Consider the following 16,008-nt stretch of genomic DNA (forward strand, 5'->3'; position numbering starts at 1 on the left):
TCTGTTTAAGCCTCCCCTTCCCTCTCCCCCAAAAGAAAAAGAATTTATTATTTTTTTAAATTGCAGTGATATGGTTGGAACCCAGGGCTTTGCGCAAGAGGGTAGTATGCACTCTGCTTCAGATGGTCCTTCCGTTTATGCTCTTAAAATTGTCTTTTTACACTGTCCTATTTTTCATCTAGAAAAACATGACAGCTGAAGTGATTCTATTCAAACCATCATTCTCTCCCTTCCTGGGGTTGACCACAGTTATCAGTTCCCTTCTTCTCCTTCCCCATCTTTCTTACACATAGAGTCATGCAGGTGTGAACATTTGGGTATTTACTTTGCACTAGCATTATCCTGCTCCATCTGCATGTCTTTAGACCACATTCCATAGTCAGTATTGCATCCTGGGAACCATTCACACCTAGATCCCTCTCCTCACTGGTATTGACTACGTGGTGGACCCAGATTGGATGCCTGAGTAGCACTCAGTGGGTATGCTCAGGCTAAGACCCCCCCTCCCCTCCCGTGTCCCTCTGTAGAGTTGCCAAGGGTCTCAGCAGGGTCCTCAGTGAGCACCTTCGTTGCCCTATGACCCAAATACACAGCTTGTGACTGAGGCCAGGTCCCAATTCTGGGGCTGTTGTTTTGTTTAAGGTCTCGTGATATAGTCCAAGCTGGCTTTGAACTCATCGTCTTTTTTTGTTATTGTTGTTTTGGTTTTTGTCTTTTTTTTTTTTTTTTTTTTGGCCAGTCTTGGGGCTTGAACTCAGGGCCTGAGCACTGTCCCTGGTTTCCTTTTGTTCAAGGCGAGCAGTCTGCCAACTTGAGCCACAGCACCATTCTGGCCTTTTCTATATATGTGGTGCTGAGGAATCAAACCTAGGGCTTCATGTATACGAGGCGAACACTCTTGCCACTAGGTCATATTCCTAGCCCCTCATCATCTTTTTTACCTGTTAGGATTACAGGGATCACCATACCCAGGGGCAGTTCCCACTTTCAGAGACCCCAAAATGAGAGCTTGATGTACTGGCCTTTATGGCTGGGGGCAGCCTATTCTAAGCATATGGATGGTGCCTGTCCAATACTTTGAAAAGCTTGATGCACTGAGAAAAAGCCATTTCCTCTCTTGTGGTCAGTCCTGCAGTGTTCATCTTGGCAGGCCACATATTGCCCCCAGAGTCAGGATTTGTTTGACTTCTGTCAGGGCCATATGTTCTCCATGTTTTTGTGTTGGAAATCCTTTCTCTGTTTTTTTTTTTTTTGCCAGTCCTGGGCCTTGGACTCAGGGCCTGAGCACTGTCCCTGGCTTCTTCCCGCTCAAGGCTAGCACTCTGCCACTTGAGCCACAGCGCCGCTTCTGGCCGTTTTCTGTATATGTGGTGCTGGGGAATCGAACCTAGGGCCTCGTGTATCCGAGGCAGGCACTCTTGCCACTAGGCCATATCCCCAGCCCCCTTTCTCTGTTTTTGTCAAAATAACACTTGAGTCTCCCATGGCTTTGCCTTGCAAAGACCTTTCAAAACCATCAAAGTCAGTTCTCAGGACTTGCTTCAGGACTCTTGCCTTAACCAGCTCTGTTAGCTTTGCCTTCTTGCAGGAAGGAGAACTGTAGGATCAAGTTCCCTGTAAATAATGCATTGACTTCTGGAGGTGTTCAGATAGAAGTCAAGAGGAGACTGGTGCTCGATTATAAATGACTGGCTATACTCTCTCAAAGCAGATTGTGTGGTGAAATTTGAGTTTAGGCTTTGTAACCTGCTGGATATGCTAACTCTAGACAAGTTACTTAATCTCTCTGGGCCTCAGTCTCCCTATCTGTTAGGGCCATTTGTTAATGATAAGTACCTAACAGGGTTGAGGTGGAAATCCAGGAAACATGTATGTCATTGGTGCATAGCATTTAAAATGCATTTAGTAAATGTCATTAGTTGTTTTCACAGTTGTTGTGGAGGCTGAAATGTGATGACAAAGCCCCATGCCCAAAGAATCATCCTTTCTCTGTTCATGATTGTTCTTGCTGCCAAAAAGGAGCCCCTCATCACGTTGTCTTGTTTCCTTTCCCCAGGGGTCGAGGTGGGGAAGGATCAGGAATTTGCTGTGGACACCAAAGGGGCAGGAGGCCAGGGGAAGCTGGATGTAACCATTCTGAGCCCGTCTCGGAAGGTCGTGCCATGCCTCGTGGCTCCCGTCGCGGGCCGGGAGAGCAGCACTGCCAAGTTCATCCCCCGGGAGGAGGGGCTGTATGCTGTGGACGTGACCTACGATGGACATCCCATTCCCGGGAGCCCTTACACTGTGGAGGCTTCGCTGCCACCAGATCCCACCAAGGTCAGCTTTTGTTTTTGTTCTACAACTTGTCAAATGCAACACCCAGTCTTCTGGTTTTGCCTGGCAAAGACTTTTAGAAAGTCATTTTTATGTGATGAAAGTTCTTAATGGTCAATGGTTGCTCTCCTACATATCAGTGTGAAAGGTCTGCTGGGTGATGGGCCAGACTCTGCTGCTCCTCTGTCTCTGTTAGTGAGACTTTGCTGAGTCCTTCATCTGGGTCATGTTAGCATAGCAATGGTTTTAGCCAGCCCACAGGGCTAAGTCCGGAGAGCGAGCCCAGTATCCAGCACACAGACTTATCTTTAGAAGCTCTAAAAGCTTAATAAAAAAGATACTCATTGTCATTTCTCATTGGCATTCTTGGCTCAAAGCTTTAGGGTATTTCCAGTGGTCTGAGTGGCATGAATCTATGACTCTATCTCATTGGCTGAGTCAGAAATGAAAACTTCATTCCTCCCTCTTTTTAAAGAAATGGCTTAGTTTATTATGCCAGCTTTGTTGGCTTCGATTAGCAGTCGGAGCTATAGTGAGGAGCACGAGAGCTGTTCCAAGCCCTCAGCCCATGTGTATTTGATGGACAAGATGTGAGGTCTCAGGTCTAGCCCTGTGGTTCAGAAGAGCCATGGATGGCACTGTCCAGGAAGGACTGACCGTCATGCTCTTGATGCCCAGGGCTATGGCTCCTGTTGGCCGCCTGTGATACTGATTGACTGCACTTGGCTGTCATTCAGTGAGGTGCATGACACAGCCCCAGGGAGAGGGACCATGTCTTGAAGTTGTGCTTCAGGATGGGTTGTTTTAGGTGTTGAAGTGGGCTGGCTGGCAGCAACGCCAGCTCTAGGTAGAATCAAGACAGTTATTCTTTGTTCAATCAGGTGAAGGCTCATGGTCCTGGACTTGAAGGTGGTCTTGTGGGCAAGCCTGCTGAGTTCACCATCGATACCAAAGGAGCTGGAACTGGAGGTTTGGGTCTAACTGTGGAAGGTCCATGTGAGGCCAAGATTGAATGCTCTGACAATGGCGATGGGACCTGCTCTGTCTCTTACCTTCCCACAAAGCCCGGGGAATACTTTGTCAACATTCTGTTTGAAGAAGTCCACATCCCGGGGTCCCCTTTCAAAGCCGACATTGAGATGCCATTTGACCCCTCCAAGGTGGTAGCATCAGGACCAGGTCTTGAGCATGGGAAAGTGGGTGAAGCTGGGCTCCTTAATGTCGACTGTTCAGAAGCAGGGCCTGGGGCCCTGGGCCTGGAAGCTGTCTCAGACACAGGAGCAAAAGCTGAAGTCTGTATTCAGAACAACAAAGATGGCACCTATGCAGTCACATACGTGCCACTGACAGCCGGCATGTACACCCTCACCATGAAGTATGGCGGTGAGCTTGTGCCACACTTCCCTGCCCGGGTCAAGGTGGAGCCTGCTGTGGACACTAGCAAGGTCAAAGTCTTTGGGCCAGGAATAGAAGGAAAAGGTAAGTTTCTAGAACAAAAGAGGGTGGGACCTAAGGGCCAACATGGCCAAACCATGGGCTTCCTTTGGTCTTCGGCAGGCAAGGATGCTCCCTGCAGCCCCTGCCTCGGTGTGGGTTGTGGATGAATAGGGAACACATGGCTACTGCCCCAGCTCCATTTCCTGTTTCTTCATGGGAAATAGTATAAAAGCCAGAAAACTTGTTTTTTTTTTTTTAATGTGGTAACAACATTTATATTGTTGGCAAATAGTTGAAATAAGATTGAAAATGTGTGTGTTAGAGTTGGTCTACAGCACAAGCCAGCTCCCCCTGAATGCCTTTCTCCGTCTCTAAGATCCTGGCATTGGGACTGGGTCTCAGACAGCAACTTGGGGGAAGTTCCTTTAACTTGCTTTATGTCCTCCCCCGTGTGTTGGCCCTTAGCAAGACTGCCCTTGGAAAAAGTGGCTTCCTGGGGGGGCTCTGATGACACTGAACCTTCTTTCTGGGGTTTGCTCTTGAGTCCACGCTGTAGTTGTGGCTCTTACCTCTGTATTTCCTTTACAGATGTATTTCGGGAAGCTACCACCGACTTCACAGTGGACTCTAGACCCCTGACCCAGGTAGGAGGTGACCATATCAAGGCCCACATCGCCAACCCCTCTGGGGCCTCCACTGAATGCTTTGTCGCTGACAATGCTGATGGCACCTACCAGGTGGAGTACACACCCTTTGAGAAAGGTGAGTAGTCCTTTTCTTGGATGCGATCGGGGTTCAAAGCTGTGCTTGGCTCCCTCCTCTGACCCTTGTGCTCAAATTGCCTCAGCAGGGAAAGATACAAAGGAACATGGATGTGTGAAACCTCTGGGGGTAAGGGCTCAGTGGTAAAGCCCTTATCTAACATACCTAAGAGCCCAAGACCCTCCTAGGTTCCAACTTGATACCAGAGGGGAGGGGGGAAAAAAGGGAAAGAAAAAGAAATAAATAACATCTCTCTCTTTCCAGCAGATGACTAATCTGCTTCATACCTGACTTTGGTCTTGTTCTGTAGTAGGTGGGCTTGCACTTAGCCTCAGCCTCACAAGCTGGTTATAAGTGATGTCATGGAATGTGGCGATGCACAATTTGTGTGACTTTTATTGTGTTAATTTCCTTTTTGAATACTAGAGATTGTATGCTTTAAGAAGCATAAAGATAAAAACTAAAAAATACTCTGGTGCAGATTATTTTCAATTTTTCTCATGCATAACTTTTCTGTGTCCTAGGTTTCCTGTGGTCTTTTGATTAATAGCTAGTTTTCCCAAATCAAGGCAATGTGCTTAGGATGACTGACTTACAGGCTTAGTGATGTTTCTTGGGGTAGCATGGGTGGCTATGTGACTGACACATACACAGAAAGAATAAATAGCATGTATTTTTTTTAAAAGTAAGGTTGTACCAAAATTGCCTTGTTCATAACCTCCTCTTGATTTATTTATTTATTTATTTATTTATTTATTTAGAACAAGGCTAGCACTCTGCCACTTGAGCCACAGCGCCACTTCTGGCCCTTTTGAATCGAACCCAGGGCTTCATGTATATGAGGCAAGCACTCTTGCCACTAGGCCATATTCCTAGCCCCTCTTGTTTTATTTTTATTTTATTTTTTGTACTGATCCTGGGACTTGAACTTGGGGTCTGGACATAATTCCTGAGCTTGTTTGCTCAAGGGTATCTCTCTACTACTTGAACCATTGCTCCACTTCCAGCTTTTGTTGTGATTAATTAGAGTTAAGAATTGCATGGACTTTTCTGCCTAGGCTGGCTTCTAACCTCAATCCTCAGATCTCAGTCTCCTGAGTAGCCAGGATTATAGGTGTGAGAGCATAACCTGCTCTTTTTAAATAACATAGTATAGCACACAGACTTGAATGCTAACTGAAACCCTGAAGTAGTGTCATTTCATACAAATAGGTGACTTGTGTACAAATAGGTCTTTCTGTTTGTTGTTTCAAACAGGTCTCCATGTAGTGGAGGTGACATATGATGATGTGCCTGTCCCAAACAGTCCCTTCAAAGTGGCTGTAACTGAAGGCTGCCAGCCATCTCGGGTCCAAGCCCATGGTCCTGGATTGAAAGAAGCCTTTACCAACAAACCCAACATCTTCACTGTGGTTACCAGGTATAAAGGACCCTGGGTTCAGTGTGTTGATTCTCTGAAGGGAGCAGCCCTAGGTAGTTTAACTGCTTAAAAGTCTGTGGGAATGTGGCTTAGTGGTAGAGTGCTTGCCGAGAATGCATGAAACCCTGGGTTTGATTCCTCAGTACCACATAAACAAAAATAGCTGGAAGTGGTGCTGTGGCTCAAGTGGTAGAGTGCTAGCCTTGAGCAGAAGAAGCTCAGGGACAGTGCCCAGGTCCTGAGTTCATACCCTAGGAATGGCAAAAAAAAAAGAGGAAAAGTCTGTGGTCTCCGTCAGGAACCAGTGTCTCATGACTATAGTCCTAGCTATCGCAAAGGTTGAGATCTGAGGATCACAGTTCAAAGCTAGCCCTGGCAGTAAAATCCATCTGGTTCTTATCTCCAATTAACTGCCAGAAAAGCCAGATGGGGAGCTGCCAGAAGTGGTAGAATGCTTGTCTTGAGGGGAAAAAAAAAAGCTCATGCATAATGTTCAGGTCCTGAGTTATAGTCCCAGGACCAGCACCAAAATAAACAAACAGGAATAGTCTTTGGTCTCAGCTGGGTGCTGATGGTTCATACCTCTAATCCTAGCTACTCAGGAGGCTGAGATTTGAGTGGTAAGATTCAAAACCACCCCATGCAGAAAAGTCCATGAGATTTTTATTTCCAGTTAACCACCAAAAAGCTAGAAGCAGAGCTGTGGCTCTTAAGTGGTAGAGCACTACTGTTGAGAGATACAGCTTAGGGACAGCACCCGAACCCTAAGTTTAAGTCCCAGGGCTGATACCAAGGAAAAAAGAAAAGAAAGAGGGAAAAATATCTATGAGGGATGGGGAATGTGGCTTAGTGGTAGAGTGCTTGTCTAGCATGCATGAAGCCATAGGTTTGATTCCTCAGTATCACATAAACAGAAAAAGCCAGGAGTAGTGCTGTGGCTCAAGTGGTAGAGCACTGGGGACAGAGCCCAGGCCCTGAGTTCAAGACCCAGGACTAGCAAAAAAAAAAAAAGGTCAATTTGTATGAGGTATTTTCTTCTAAAAGGATTCATATTATAGACAAAGCCCCAAGTATACCTAAAAACATACCAGTAAACTGATCATTATTATGACTGCAGAACAAACAGACTAAATAGAAGCTGTTTAACTTGATGATACAGACATATATATGTATATATGTAAGTGCATATATGTATACACACATATCCAATGTCTTATGTAAATATTCCTATTATAATTGACCACAGAATGGGGTGGAGTGTAGCATGATGCTAGAACACACATAAGGCACATGCCTGCATCATGTTGACAGTAGTAGCCAGTGCGATTAGATGAGAAAAATAAATGAAGGCTAAGCATCAGAAAGGAACTATTGAGAAATGCACCATGTGAGAGAGGTATCACAGTGGCTCAGTCAGGTGGACTCATAACTGGGACTACTTACTGGGTTGGTATAGAGAGGGATTTTAAATGAATTCTGACACTAAGCCACTAGCATGGTTGTATGCACTTCACATTTTTTCTCTACCCCTTCCAGAGGGGCTGGGATTGGCGGGCTTGGCATCACTGTGGAAGGACCATCAGAGTCGAAGATAAACTGCAGAGACAACAAAGATGGCAGCTGCAGTGCTGAATATATCCCCTTTGCTCCAGGGGATTACGATGTTAATATCACTTACGGAGGATCCCACATCCCTGGTAAGGCATGAACACAGGCTTGAGTTTGCTTCTCTCTCTCTCTCTGGAGTAGGGAGTGAGGAGAAACAGTCTGATATTTGTAGCAGCTGCAAAGAGAGTTTTCCTGAGAACATCCTAACTCCCAGCATAGCCAAGGGCATGGTAGGAAACATTGGCTTCAAGTGTTCACTGGAAATAATAGTTCATGTGTTGGAGGAGCTTCGTTCATGATTTAAGGCAAAGCTGGTTCTTTATCAAAGCTGAAAAATCTCCACTTTAATTTGTGCTTTTTCATCTTCTTTATGGGTCTTTCTTTCCATGGATAGTCCTGGCACCTTGACAGAGACATAGTAATTCATGCTTGTTTCCTCTCTGACATTGAAGAAGACCTTTACTATGGACAGGGAGTTTGGCCCTGGGTGCCGTTGGCCTTTGGGGTCAATGCACAGCCATATCCTATGCATTGTCAATACTCATCAGCATCCTTGGCCTCTGCCCATTAGATGCCTGGAGCAAACTTCCCTATCTCCAGGTGTGAGTTGCTCTGTGTCAGTTTGAACATAATCACCTGTGATTGAGAACTATGGCTATAAAGATATAGGTGACTTAAGTAATGAAGAACATCTACTTTTGTCCTGGAATAAGTAATGAAGAACATCTACTTTTGTCCTGGAAAGGATCTCCCTAGATTCTCATGATGTTAGCTTAATACCATGACTGGCACCTCTGACACATCCATATACAGAAACATGCATGCATACACCCAAAACATTTAAAAAGGCGAGAGTGAGCAAGTCCAAGGGCTTCAGAGCTGTTCCTGTGCCAGCTCATGCTTTGTTTCTGGGGTGACAAGATGGTAGTGGAGTATCCACAGACACTAATGATTTTTCTCCTTTCAGTGGTTTTCTGGATCATACAAAAACAAATGACCACTCAAATGAAGCCTGCTCACATGACCATATATAAGCCTTAATTCCATTCAAACCTGTGCTTTTAGCTCATTCAGCATAGAGAGAGAATTGAGCACCAAGAATAGGTAGAAAGGTGTCCCCACGTGATTTCCTCCAGGCAGGGAGCAGCAGTCAAGATGAGGTGGTTGTGGTGGCATCAGAGCTGCTCTGACTCTTGGGAGAGTACAGGATGCCATGAACTTAGACTCTACCTGCAGATGGGGTAAGAATGAATTTGGGCCAGCCAGCAAGGCCACAGCAAGTGGCCATTTTTAATGTGACCACAGAAGATCCATGTGGGTTTTTTTTTCGCCATGAAATATAGATGATGTCTACTTCAGGCTCGGTTGCCTCCCAGAGCTTAATGCTCGTTCTCCTGGGTGCCTCACAACTGCTGAGGTAGATATGTTTAGCAAGTTGTTGGTTGTTGTGATCATCTCATGTATTTAGCTTATAAGCTACTGAAACATTCAGTTACCTGCTTCCTGCCTAATTTGTTTTCTGAGAATTCTAGGTGTTTATACATGAACATTTTTTCTTGGCCTAGTACAAACCTCCAGTAGGATTGTGTTAATCAAGTATCTTGTCTTACCCATAACAGCTTATTTGATTTTTATGATGGGCCAGCAGTAATCTATTGGTGGTGGTTGCCTAGACTACTGGATTTTCTTGGATTCCTAGCCTGTCAGGAAGAAGAGCTGTCATGATTGATTGGTGATGCCTGCCAAGGGCAAAGAATAGTTGGCTGGCAGATAATGTTTGGTGTCTATTATCTTGGGCCAAATTTTATCTTTGCATGCTGCTTCATGGCTTCCTTCATGCTGTGTTCAATTTCTAATGAAGGCTATGACTTAGAGACTGGCCTCAAAGGCAGTTCATGGCCATCACATGTTGACATTCAACTCTTCAGCTGTCACTCTGTAGAGTAAAATCTCCATTTTGTATTCCTAAACCCATGTATGAAGGGTTGTTTTTGCTAGCATTAGCCATTTACTTAATTTAGCTGAAAAACTGGTCCCCATAAAAACCTAGCTGTTACAAGAAACCAGAGTCTCAGTTTCTTTGTGCAGTGTTTATTTTTTGTTTTCCCTAGCTCCATAAAATACAAGTTTTCTGGGGTGCCGTAACAGAGACTTCCATAGCAGATGCTTGGCAATTGCCGAACACAGGACTTTTGTGCCAGGGGTACAGGGAACAACCTAAGGCATGGTTTTGGGGACACTGCAACTCCTGTTTCTGAGGAGGCCCCTGTTCTTGGGGAGTCCTTTAGGGTTCATGACCCAGCCTTGTTCTTTTGTTTAGCACTTCTCCCACAAATCCCTACCTCCCTTTGTTCTCCATGTTTGATTAATTTTTATAGTTGGGCCCTCAAAGAGTCAGAGGCCTGCAGGGTTCCCAGGGCTCAGCATGTAGCAGGACAACAGAGAAAAGCTTACCCGCAGAGAGAAGCAAGGATCCACCAGATAACTAGGGATCCCAGAAGGCTCTGTGTGGTTAGGAGGAGAAGAATCTGGGGGGGGGGGCACTCAGGAGTCATCTGTAGGACAGGGGGTTGGATGTTCAAGCCTGTTGTATCCTCTGTGGTCTTTTCCATATGCTTCTACCACTTAACTTGCTCTTCTGATACCCTGTCCTCTTCCTTACCTCTGGGCCTTTGCACTAGCTGGTGTCACTGTTCCAAGCACCTCTCCATCTACTTCCCCTAGGTGTGTCAGCTGCTTCCTCCTGTGTCTCAGCCCAGATGTCACAAGAAAGCCCATATGTTACTGTCCTGCAGACTGGATTTATGGTGTCCTGAGTGCTCTCCTCCCTCCCCCCCCCCCCCCCCCCGCCCTGCACCAGATGTTACATAGGAGATTGGAGCAACATGCTCCTATTGTCTTTTTCATACATTGTGGGTTCTCAGTGGACCAGTAGCCACTCAGGCTTGGCACAGTATCTGCATGCAGTAGAAACTCTAGACGCTTGTTGAAACAGTGAGTAGGCACACAGGTGTGTAAGCTCAGCAGGGAAGGAGGCACTGATCAAGGCCTATACAATCAAGATCTAGCTAGATCGAGAATGCATTTCTAGGGTTGGGAGGTGTCGCTCAGTTGGTAGAGCTAGTGACCGAAAGTATCAGGTGCTGAGTTTGAGTCCCAGTCTCAAACCAACAAAAGAAAAAGAAAAGAAGAATAGAATTCTAGGTAGGCACAGGGTTGCAGCAATTGCAATGTTCTCAAAATCTCTTGACTTCTTTTCCAGGCAGTCCCTTCAGGGTTCCTGTGAAAGATGTCGTGGACCCTAGCAAGGTCAAAATCGCTGGCCCAGGGCTGGGCGCTGGCGTCCGAGCCTGTGTCCCTCAGTCCTTCACAGTGGATAGTAGCAAGGCTGGCCTGGCCCCACTGGAAGTGAGGGTCCTGGGCCCACGAGGTGAGTATGTGCACCCTGTCTCTCTTCCAACACCCACCCACCCTGGGCTATGACCCCAAACTGGGGCTTTACTTTGGAGTTCAACCATGATCTTAAATTTCTTAAATTATTTTGTTGCTCTATGGTCTAGGTAACCAGTAGAGGATAACCGTTTGAAGGGGGGAGGCCTGTCATTTCTCTAGAAGCCTGTCTCTCCCCTCTTTTAATAATATGGCTCTAAATTTCTTTTGAAATTTTTACTCCTTTTTTTTCCCCTGGGCCTTGAACTCAAGGCACAGTCTCTGAACTTCTTTTGCTCAACATTAGCACTCTACCACTTGAGCCACAGCATTCTACGCTAAGCCACCTTCCCAGCCCAGTTTTTGCTCTTTTTAAGTAGCTGGTTGAACATGTGGGGGGGGGGGCTCTCACATGTGATGCTGGTTTGGCTGCTTGTTTACCTAGTGAGTTGGGGAGGTCAAGAGAGTCTGGCTGTGTGTGGGTTCTGGGGTTTGGAAGTATTGACTCTCTTTGCCATGCCTGGGTACATGGCATCCCTTTTCCTGGGAACCGACCAAAATCTTGGAAATACCAGGTATATGACTTTGTCATTGTTTCAACTCCCTGAAGAGAAAAGGTCTCTTGGGAAATGGGTTATGGGCGGTCAGTTTACCCTTTTGGCTCCCTGAAATTCAGGTTTACTGTGGCAAGCAGGCCATTCGGGGACAGAGCTCTGAAGTTTGTGGAGACTTGCCTTTTTGGGTACTCAACCACATTTTTTCCAGCATTTAAGATGTGCCTTTCTTCCCAGTGGAGGCACACTGTGCCTAGTTTCTTAAGTAATCTGAACTTCTCCCTTCCCTCCCCCAATGTGTTTTTGGCTTCCAGAAATGACAAATAGAGGCTTCCTCCTTTAAAGAGGAGCCTTCTCCTTAATGTCCTTAATGGGGTTCAGCATGAGGTTATGCCCTTTGAAGCTCAGAGCAGAAGTGGTTTGGGTAACATGAGGTCATGGGGCTGGAATCTCATTCTGTGAAGTTTCTGAGCATCAAAGATGTGTGTGTGTGTGTGTGTGTGTATGTGTGTGTGTGCGCACGTGCTTGTGTGTTATGCATGTTGTGTATGCATGTGTGTGTACATTCATGTGTGTGAAAGCTTTACTTGGCTTTTTTTTTTTTTTTTTTTTTTTTTTTTGCCTGTCCTGGGCCTTGGACTGAGGGACTGAGCACTGTCCCTGGCTTCTTTTTTTGCTCAAGGCTAGCACTCTGCCACTTGAGCCACAGTGCCCCTTCTGGCCATTTTCCGTATACGTGGTACTGGGGAATCGAACCTAGGGCTTCATGTATGGGAGACAAGCTCTCTTGCCCCTTTACTTGGCTTTTGACCTTTATCTATTATGGAGGACTTTTCAGTAACAGTGCTTTAATTTTAGCTGATGAGATGGAATCCCAGTCATGGTACAGCCCCTCGAAAGCCATGGCAGAGTTCTTTAAAGATGACCCAAGGGGTGACTTTATGGAGACAGATTCGGATTTCCTATTGGCTGCTGCTCTAAATTATGTAACCTGAATGCTTCTTGCTGGCTTCTCCTCCAAACTCAGTTGTCTCTGCTGCCATGCTTGATTTACCTACCCTCCTGTTTACCCATCCCTGACAATTATGTTCAGAACAGGAATCTGGGATCTGATCAACACAGTGCGTGCCTTGATTGTGCTTCCCCATAATCCCTCACCCCTTCTGGCATCCTGTTGAGGGTCCCCTCACTCCTGGAGATGGGGATCCTCCCTTGCCCTCTACCTATACCCTGGCATGTTGGCACCTTGGTGGTCTTTGCCCAACTGTGGCTACCTTCACTGGCCAGCGCATTGGTTAATCTTTGCTGTTCAGGCTTTTTTCAGCTACAGAGTAAAATTGCCACATCCCAAGCATGCCTAACCAGCTTGAAGAGTTTACAGGGTGTATGCAGCGGCATCCTTACTATACACCCTCAAGCAGCAAGCACGGGCAGTCTCCTTAATTATACCCTAGGGCAGACTGAGTGTACTTTAGCCAACAAAAAGCTAAAGGTGTCTCTTGGGGTCATTTCTGCAACCATGAATTGTGGATCCTGTGATTTCTTAGGCCTATGATTATGGCCTGCTTTCCTTGTGTTACTCATCAGTGAAAACCAATAGCTTTCAGGGATGGTTGTGATCCCTTTTCAAACTCAGCCAAGGGTGGAGTGAAGGGGAGGGAGACCAAGCAGCTACTCAAAACCTCTCATCTCTGTCCTCAGGCCTGGTGGAGCCAGTGAATGTGGTGGACAATGGCGATGGCACACACACCGTGACTTACACCCCATCTCAGGAGGGGCCTTACATGATCTCTGTTAAATATGCTGATGAAGAGATCCCTCGGAGGTAAGCACCTCACCCCTGAGGAATGGGTCCAAACCAGCCTGAAGCCCACTGCCTATAGAAATGCAAGCATCACTCTTTTCTGGTGGCTGCTTCTTCCTCCCACCCCACCATTCATTCACCCAATCAGCAAATACTTCCTGGGCCTTGGATTTCTGCTTACTCTATTTATTGTCTCCTTTCATCTGTGTTTGAGCTGAAGAGGATGGGGGGAGCGGGGAGGAGAGCGGAAATTAAGAAGTTAGAGAATGTATTTTCTAGAGATTTACTTTTAGTGACCCTTCAAGTCACCTTCTGTTTACTTTACCTTGAGATTATAGTTGAACAAAGATTTCTCAAAAGGTGTTGGATAGAAGCCTTATTACCTGTTAACAATATGTCGCATAAACTCTTCACCTCTGAAGCACCTCCAAAGTTTGTTTTTTTAAAACCATATCCCCGTTGATCGAAAAGTGTTACCCATACCCTTAACGTGCTCATTTTGTATGGATATTTATATACATATACCCTCTAGGTATGTAGAAAATTTTAATTTAAAAATCATGTACCACAGAACATACAGACTACAGAATAGGAATGAATTTAGAGTGTGATGTGATAAAACATTAAAACTAAACTCACGTTCTTTCCATTTTGGTGACCATTATCTTACCAGCGCAAGTGGGTTAAATGAGTTTAACGAACATGAGATCCCTTTTCCTGAAGCTCTTTTTGTCCTGTGGGATATACTGTGTGTTGTGTGATGTGATCATTCTGTATTTCTATGAGAATTATCTCCCTTGCATGAAGCGTGCTGTCTGCTCTGCTGAAAAATCCTGCATTTGGTCCCAGTCTCTGTAAGAGCTGGGTTGATTGGTATCATTACTCACCTGGGTGCATATGTGTCCATCAAGCCCCTTTAAGGTCAAGGTCCTGCCCACATATGATGCCAGCAAGGTGACTGCCAGTGGCCCTGGCCTCAGTTCCTATGGGGTGCCTGCCAGCTTGCCTGTGGAGTTTGCAATTGATGCCAAAGACGCTGGGGAAGGCTTGCTTGCTGTCCAGATAACGGTAACTCTCGTGTTCTTTACTGGATTCAAACCTTATTAGTAAGACCTGATTTCCAGGCCAGGAATAAGAATAAGGAGCTTAATAATAACCGGTTCCAGCCTGTTACAAGTGTTTGTTAGCATTTCACTTAGTATCTGTGAGAAAAGAAATATGCTCACCCGAAAGGCTTTAGGTTGTGTCTCAAGGTGCCACTTTGTGGTGGATCTCATGTATTTTGTTATTACATCTTTTTCTATGTTTTTATTTTTTAATGTTTAAATCCCCCATTGGGCCACTTGGCACTGAGCACTGCTATATACCAAACACATGGGATTATCCTCTATTGGTGAAAACGTCCAGAGGTAAGCCACTAGGTGCTCTGTGGCTCACCAAGGAAGAAAACTCCATCTGTCTGGCACTTTAGCCGTGTATGACTCTGCCCTTAACGTCCTCATGGACTGTGAGCCTGCCAATGCTCCGGCCATCAAATCTAGATGGCAGGTCAGAAAGAGAAAGAAAGGCAGATGGGAGAACAAAAGATCCTCTCAGCGTAACCAGTTATACAGTCCTATGAGCACTTCCTCCACTACAGTCTTAGAGCCTTCCACCACTATCTTATTTGACCAAAGTCAATCTCAAGTTACATGACTCCTAGATGGCAACAAAGCTGGAATGTGGAGCCCTGTATTCTGGCAACAGGGGCACCTGGCTAAGAATAAGGTTCTTGCTGGTATAGGAAAACGGGAGACCAGCTGTCGCAGGTTGTGAGCTGAGCTTCTGCCCCTTACTCTACATTCTCAGTGTGTTTAGAGCCCCACAACATGTTATTCATTTAACAGACCATCTTGGTATGATCAGTGACCCTCTCCTCTCCCTACAAGACAAAGCAAGATCATACTGGGCCATCACTTAAATCAAGTTTTCCACAGCTATTTCTTGCACATTGACCACAGCATCCTCTATATAGCATTTCTCTGTGATCCACAGGACCAAGAGGGAAAACCCAAAAGAGCCATGGTCCACGACAATAAAGATGGCACATATGCAGTCACTTACATCCCTGACAAGACTGGGCGCTACATGATTGGGGTCACTTATGGCGGAGACAACATCCCATTTTCCCCTTACCGCATCCGGGCCACACAGACAGGCGATGCCAGCAAGTGCTTGGCCACAGGTGAGTGCAGGGTAACAGCAAGGTCAGGAGTGTCCATCTGTCCCTTGTAATGTCTTTGTGATCTGGGCAAGTTCTCCTTTTTTGGTTTGTTTGTCCATTGTGGGGCTTAAATTCAGGACCTGGGTGCTGTCCCTGTGCTCTTTTGCTCAAGGCTAGCACTCTGTCACTTGAACCATAGCTCCACTGCTAGCTTTTTGCTGGTTAAGCAGAGATAGCAGTCTTTATTGGCATTCAAATCTGGCTTTGAACTGTGATTCTCAGACTCCTGAGTAGTTAGGATTACAAGCTTGAGCCACCAGCACCTGGCTCAGTTCTGTTTTAATGAGGCTCAGTCATACAAACTTAGATTGGGTCTTTCTCTTCTCTTCTGTTGTTTTTGGGGGCCAGTCCTAGGGCTTGAACTCAGGGTCTGGACCTCTGTTATGCTCAAGGCTAGTGCTCTACCATTTGAGCC

The 16,008-nt window shown here is 45.9% G+C and overlaps 1 protein-coding gene across 5 annotated transcripts in view; it reads left to right on the top strand.

Annotated features, from left to right (window-relative positions):
• Flnb (filamin B) overlaps positions 1 to 16,008 on the top strand; it is a 151,545-nt gene that overhangs the window by 100,392 nt on the left and 35,145 nt on the right. For 4 of the 5 annotated variants that reach the window (XM_048356029.1, XM_048356032.1, XM_048356030.1 and 1 more), the window contains exons 20-28: positions 2,057 to 2,319; positions 3,198 to 3,795; positions 4,342 to 4,515; positions 5,773 to 5,935; positions 7,472 to 7,632; positions 10,806 to 10,973; positions 13,228 to 13,351; positions 14,242 to 14,398; positions 15,365 to 15,554. In XM_048356029.1, the coding sequence (XP_048211986.1) occupies positions 2,057 to 2,319; positions 3,198 to 3,795; positions 4,342 to 4,515; positions 5,773 to 5,935; positions 7,472 to 7,632; positions 10,806 to 10,973; positions 13,228 to 13,351; positions 14,242 to 14,398; positions 15,365 to 15,554 (1,998 nt within the window). Of the gene's footprint in view, positions 1 to 2,056; positions 2,320 to 3,197; positions 3,796 to 4,341; positions 4,516 to 5,772; positions 5,936 to 7,471; positions 7,633 to 10,805; positions 10,974 to 12,384; positions 12,475 to 13,224; positions 13,352 to 14,241; positions 14,399 to 15,364; positions 15,555 to 16,008 lie in introns of all 5 variants that reach the window. The other variant, XM_048356033.1, reaches the window with a different exon arrangement.

The sequence above is a fragment of the Perognathus longimembris genome, chromosome 10, assembly GCF_023159225.1.
Source record: "Perognathus longimembris pacificus isolate PPM17 chromosome 10, ASM2315922v1, whole genome shotgun sequence".
In the NCBI taxonomy this organism is placed as follows: domain Eukaryota; kingdom Metazoa; phylum Chordata; class Mammalia; order Rodentia; family Heteromyidae; genus Perognathus; species Perognathus longimembris.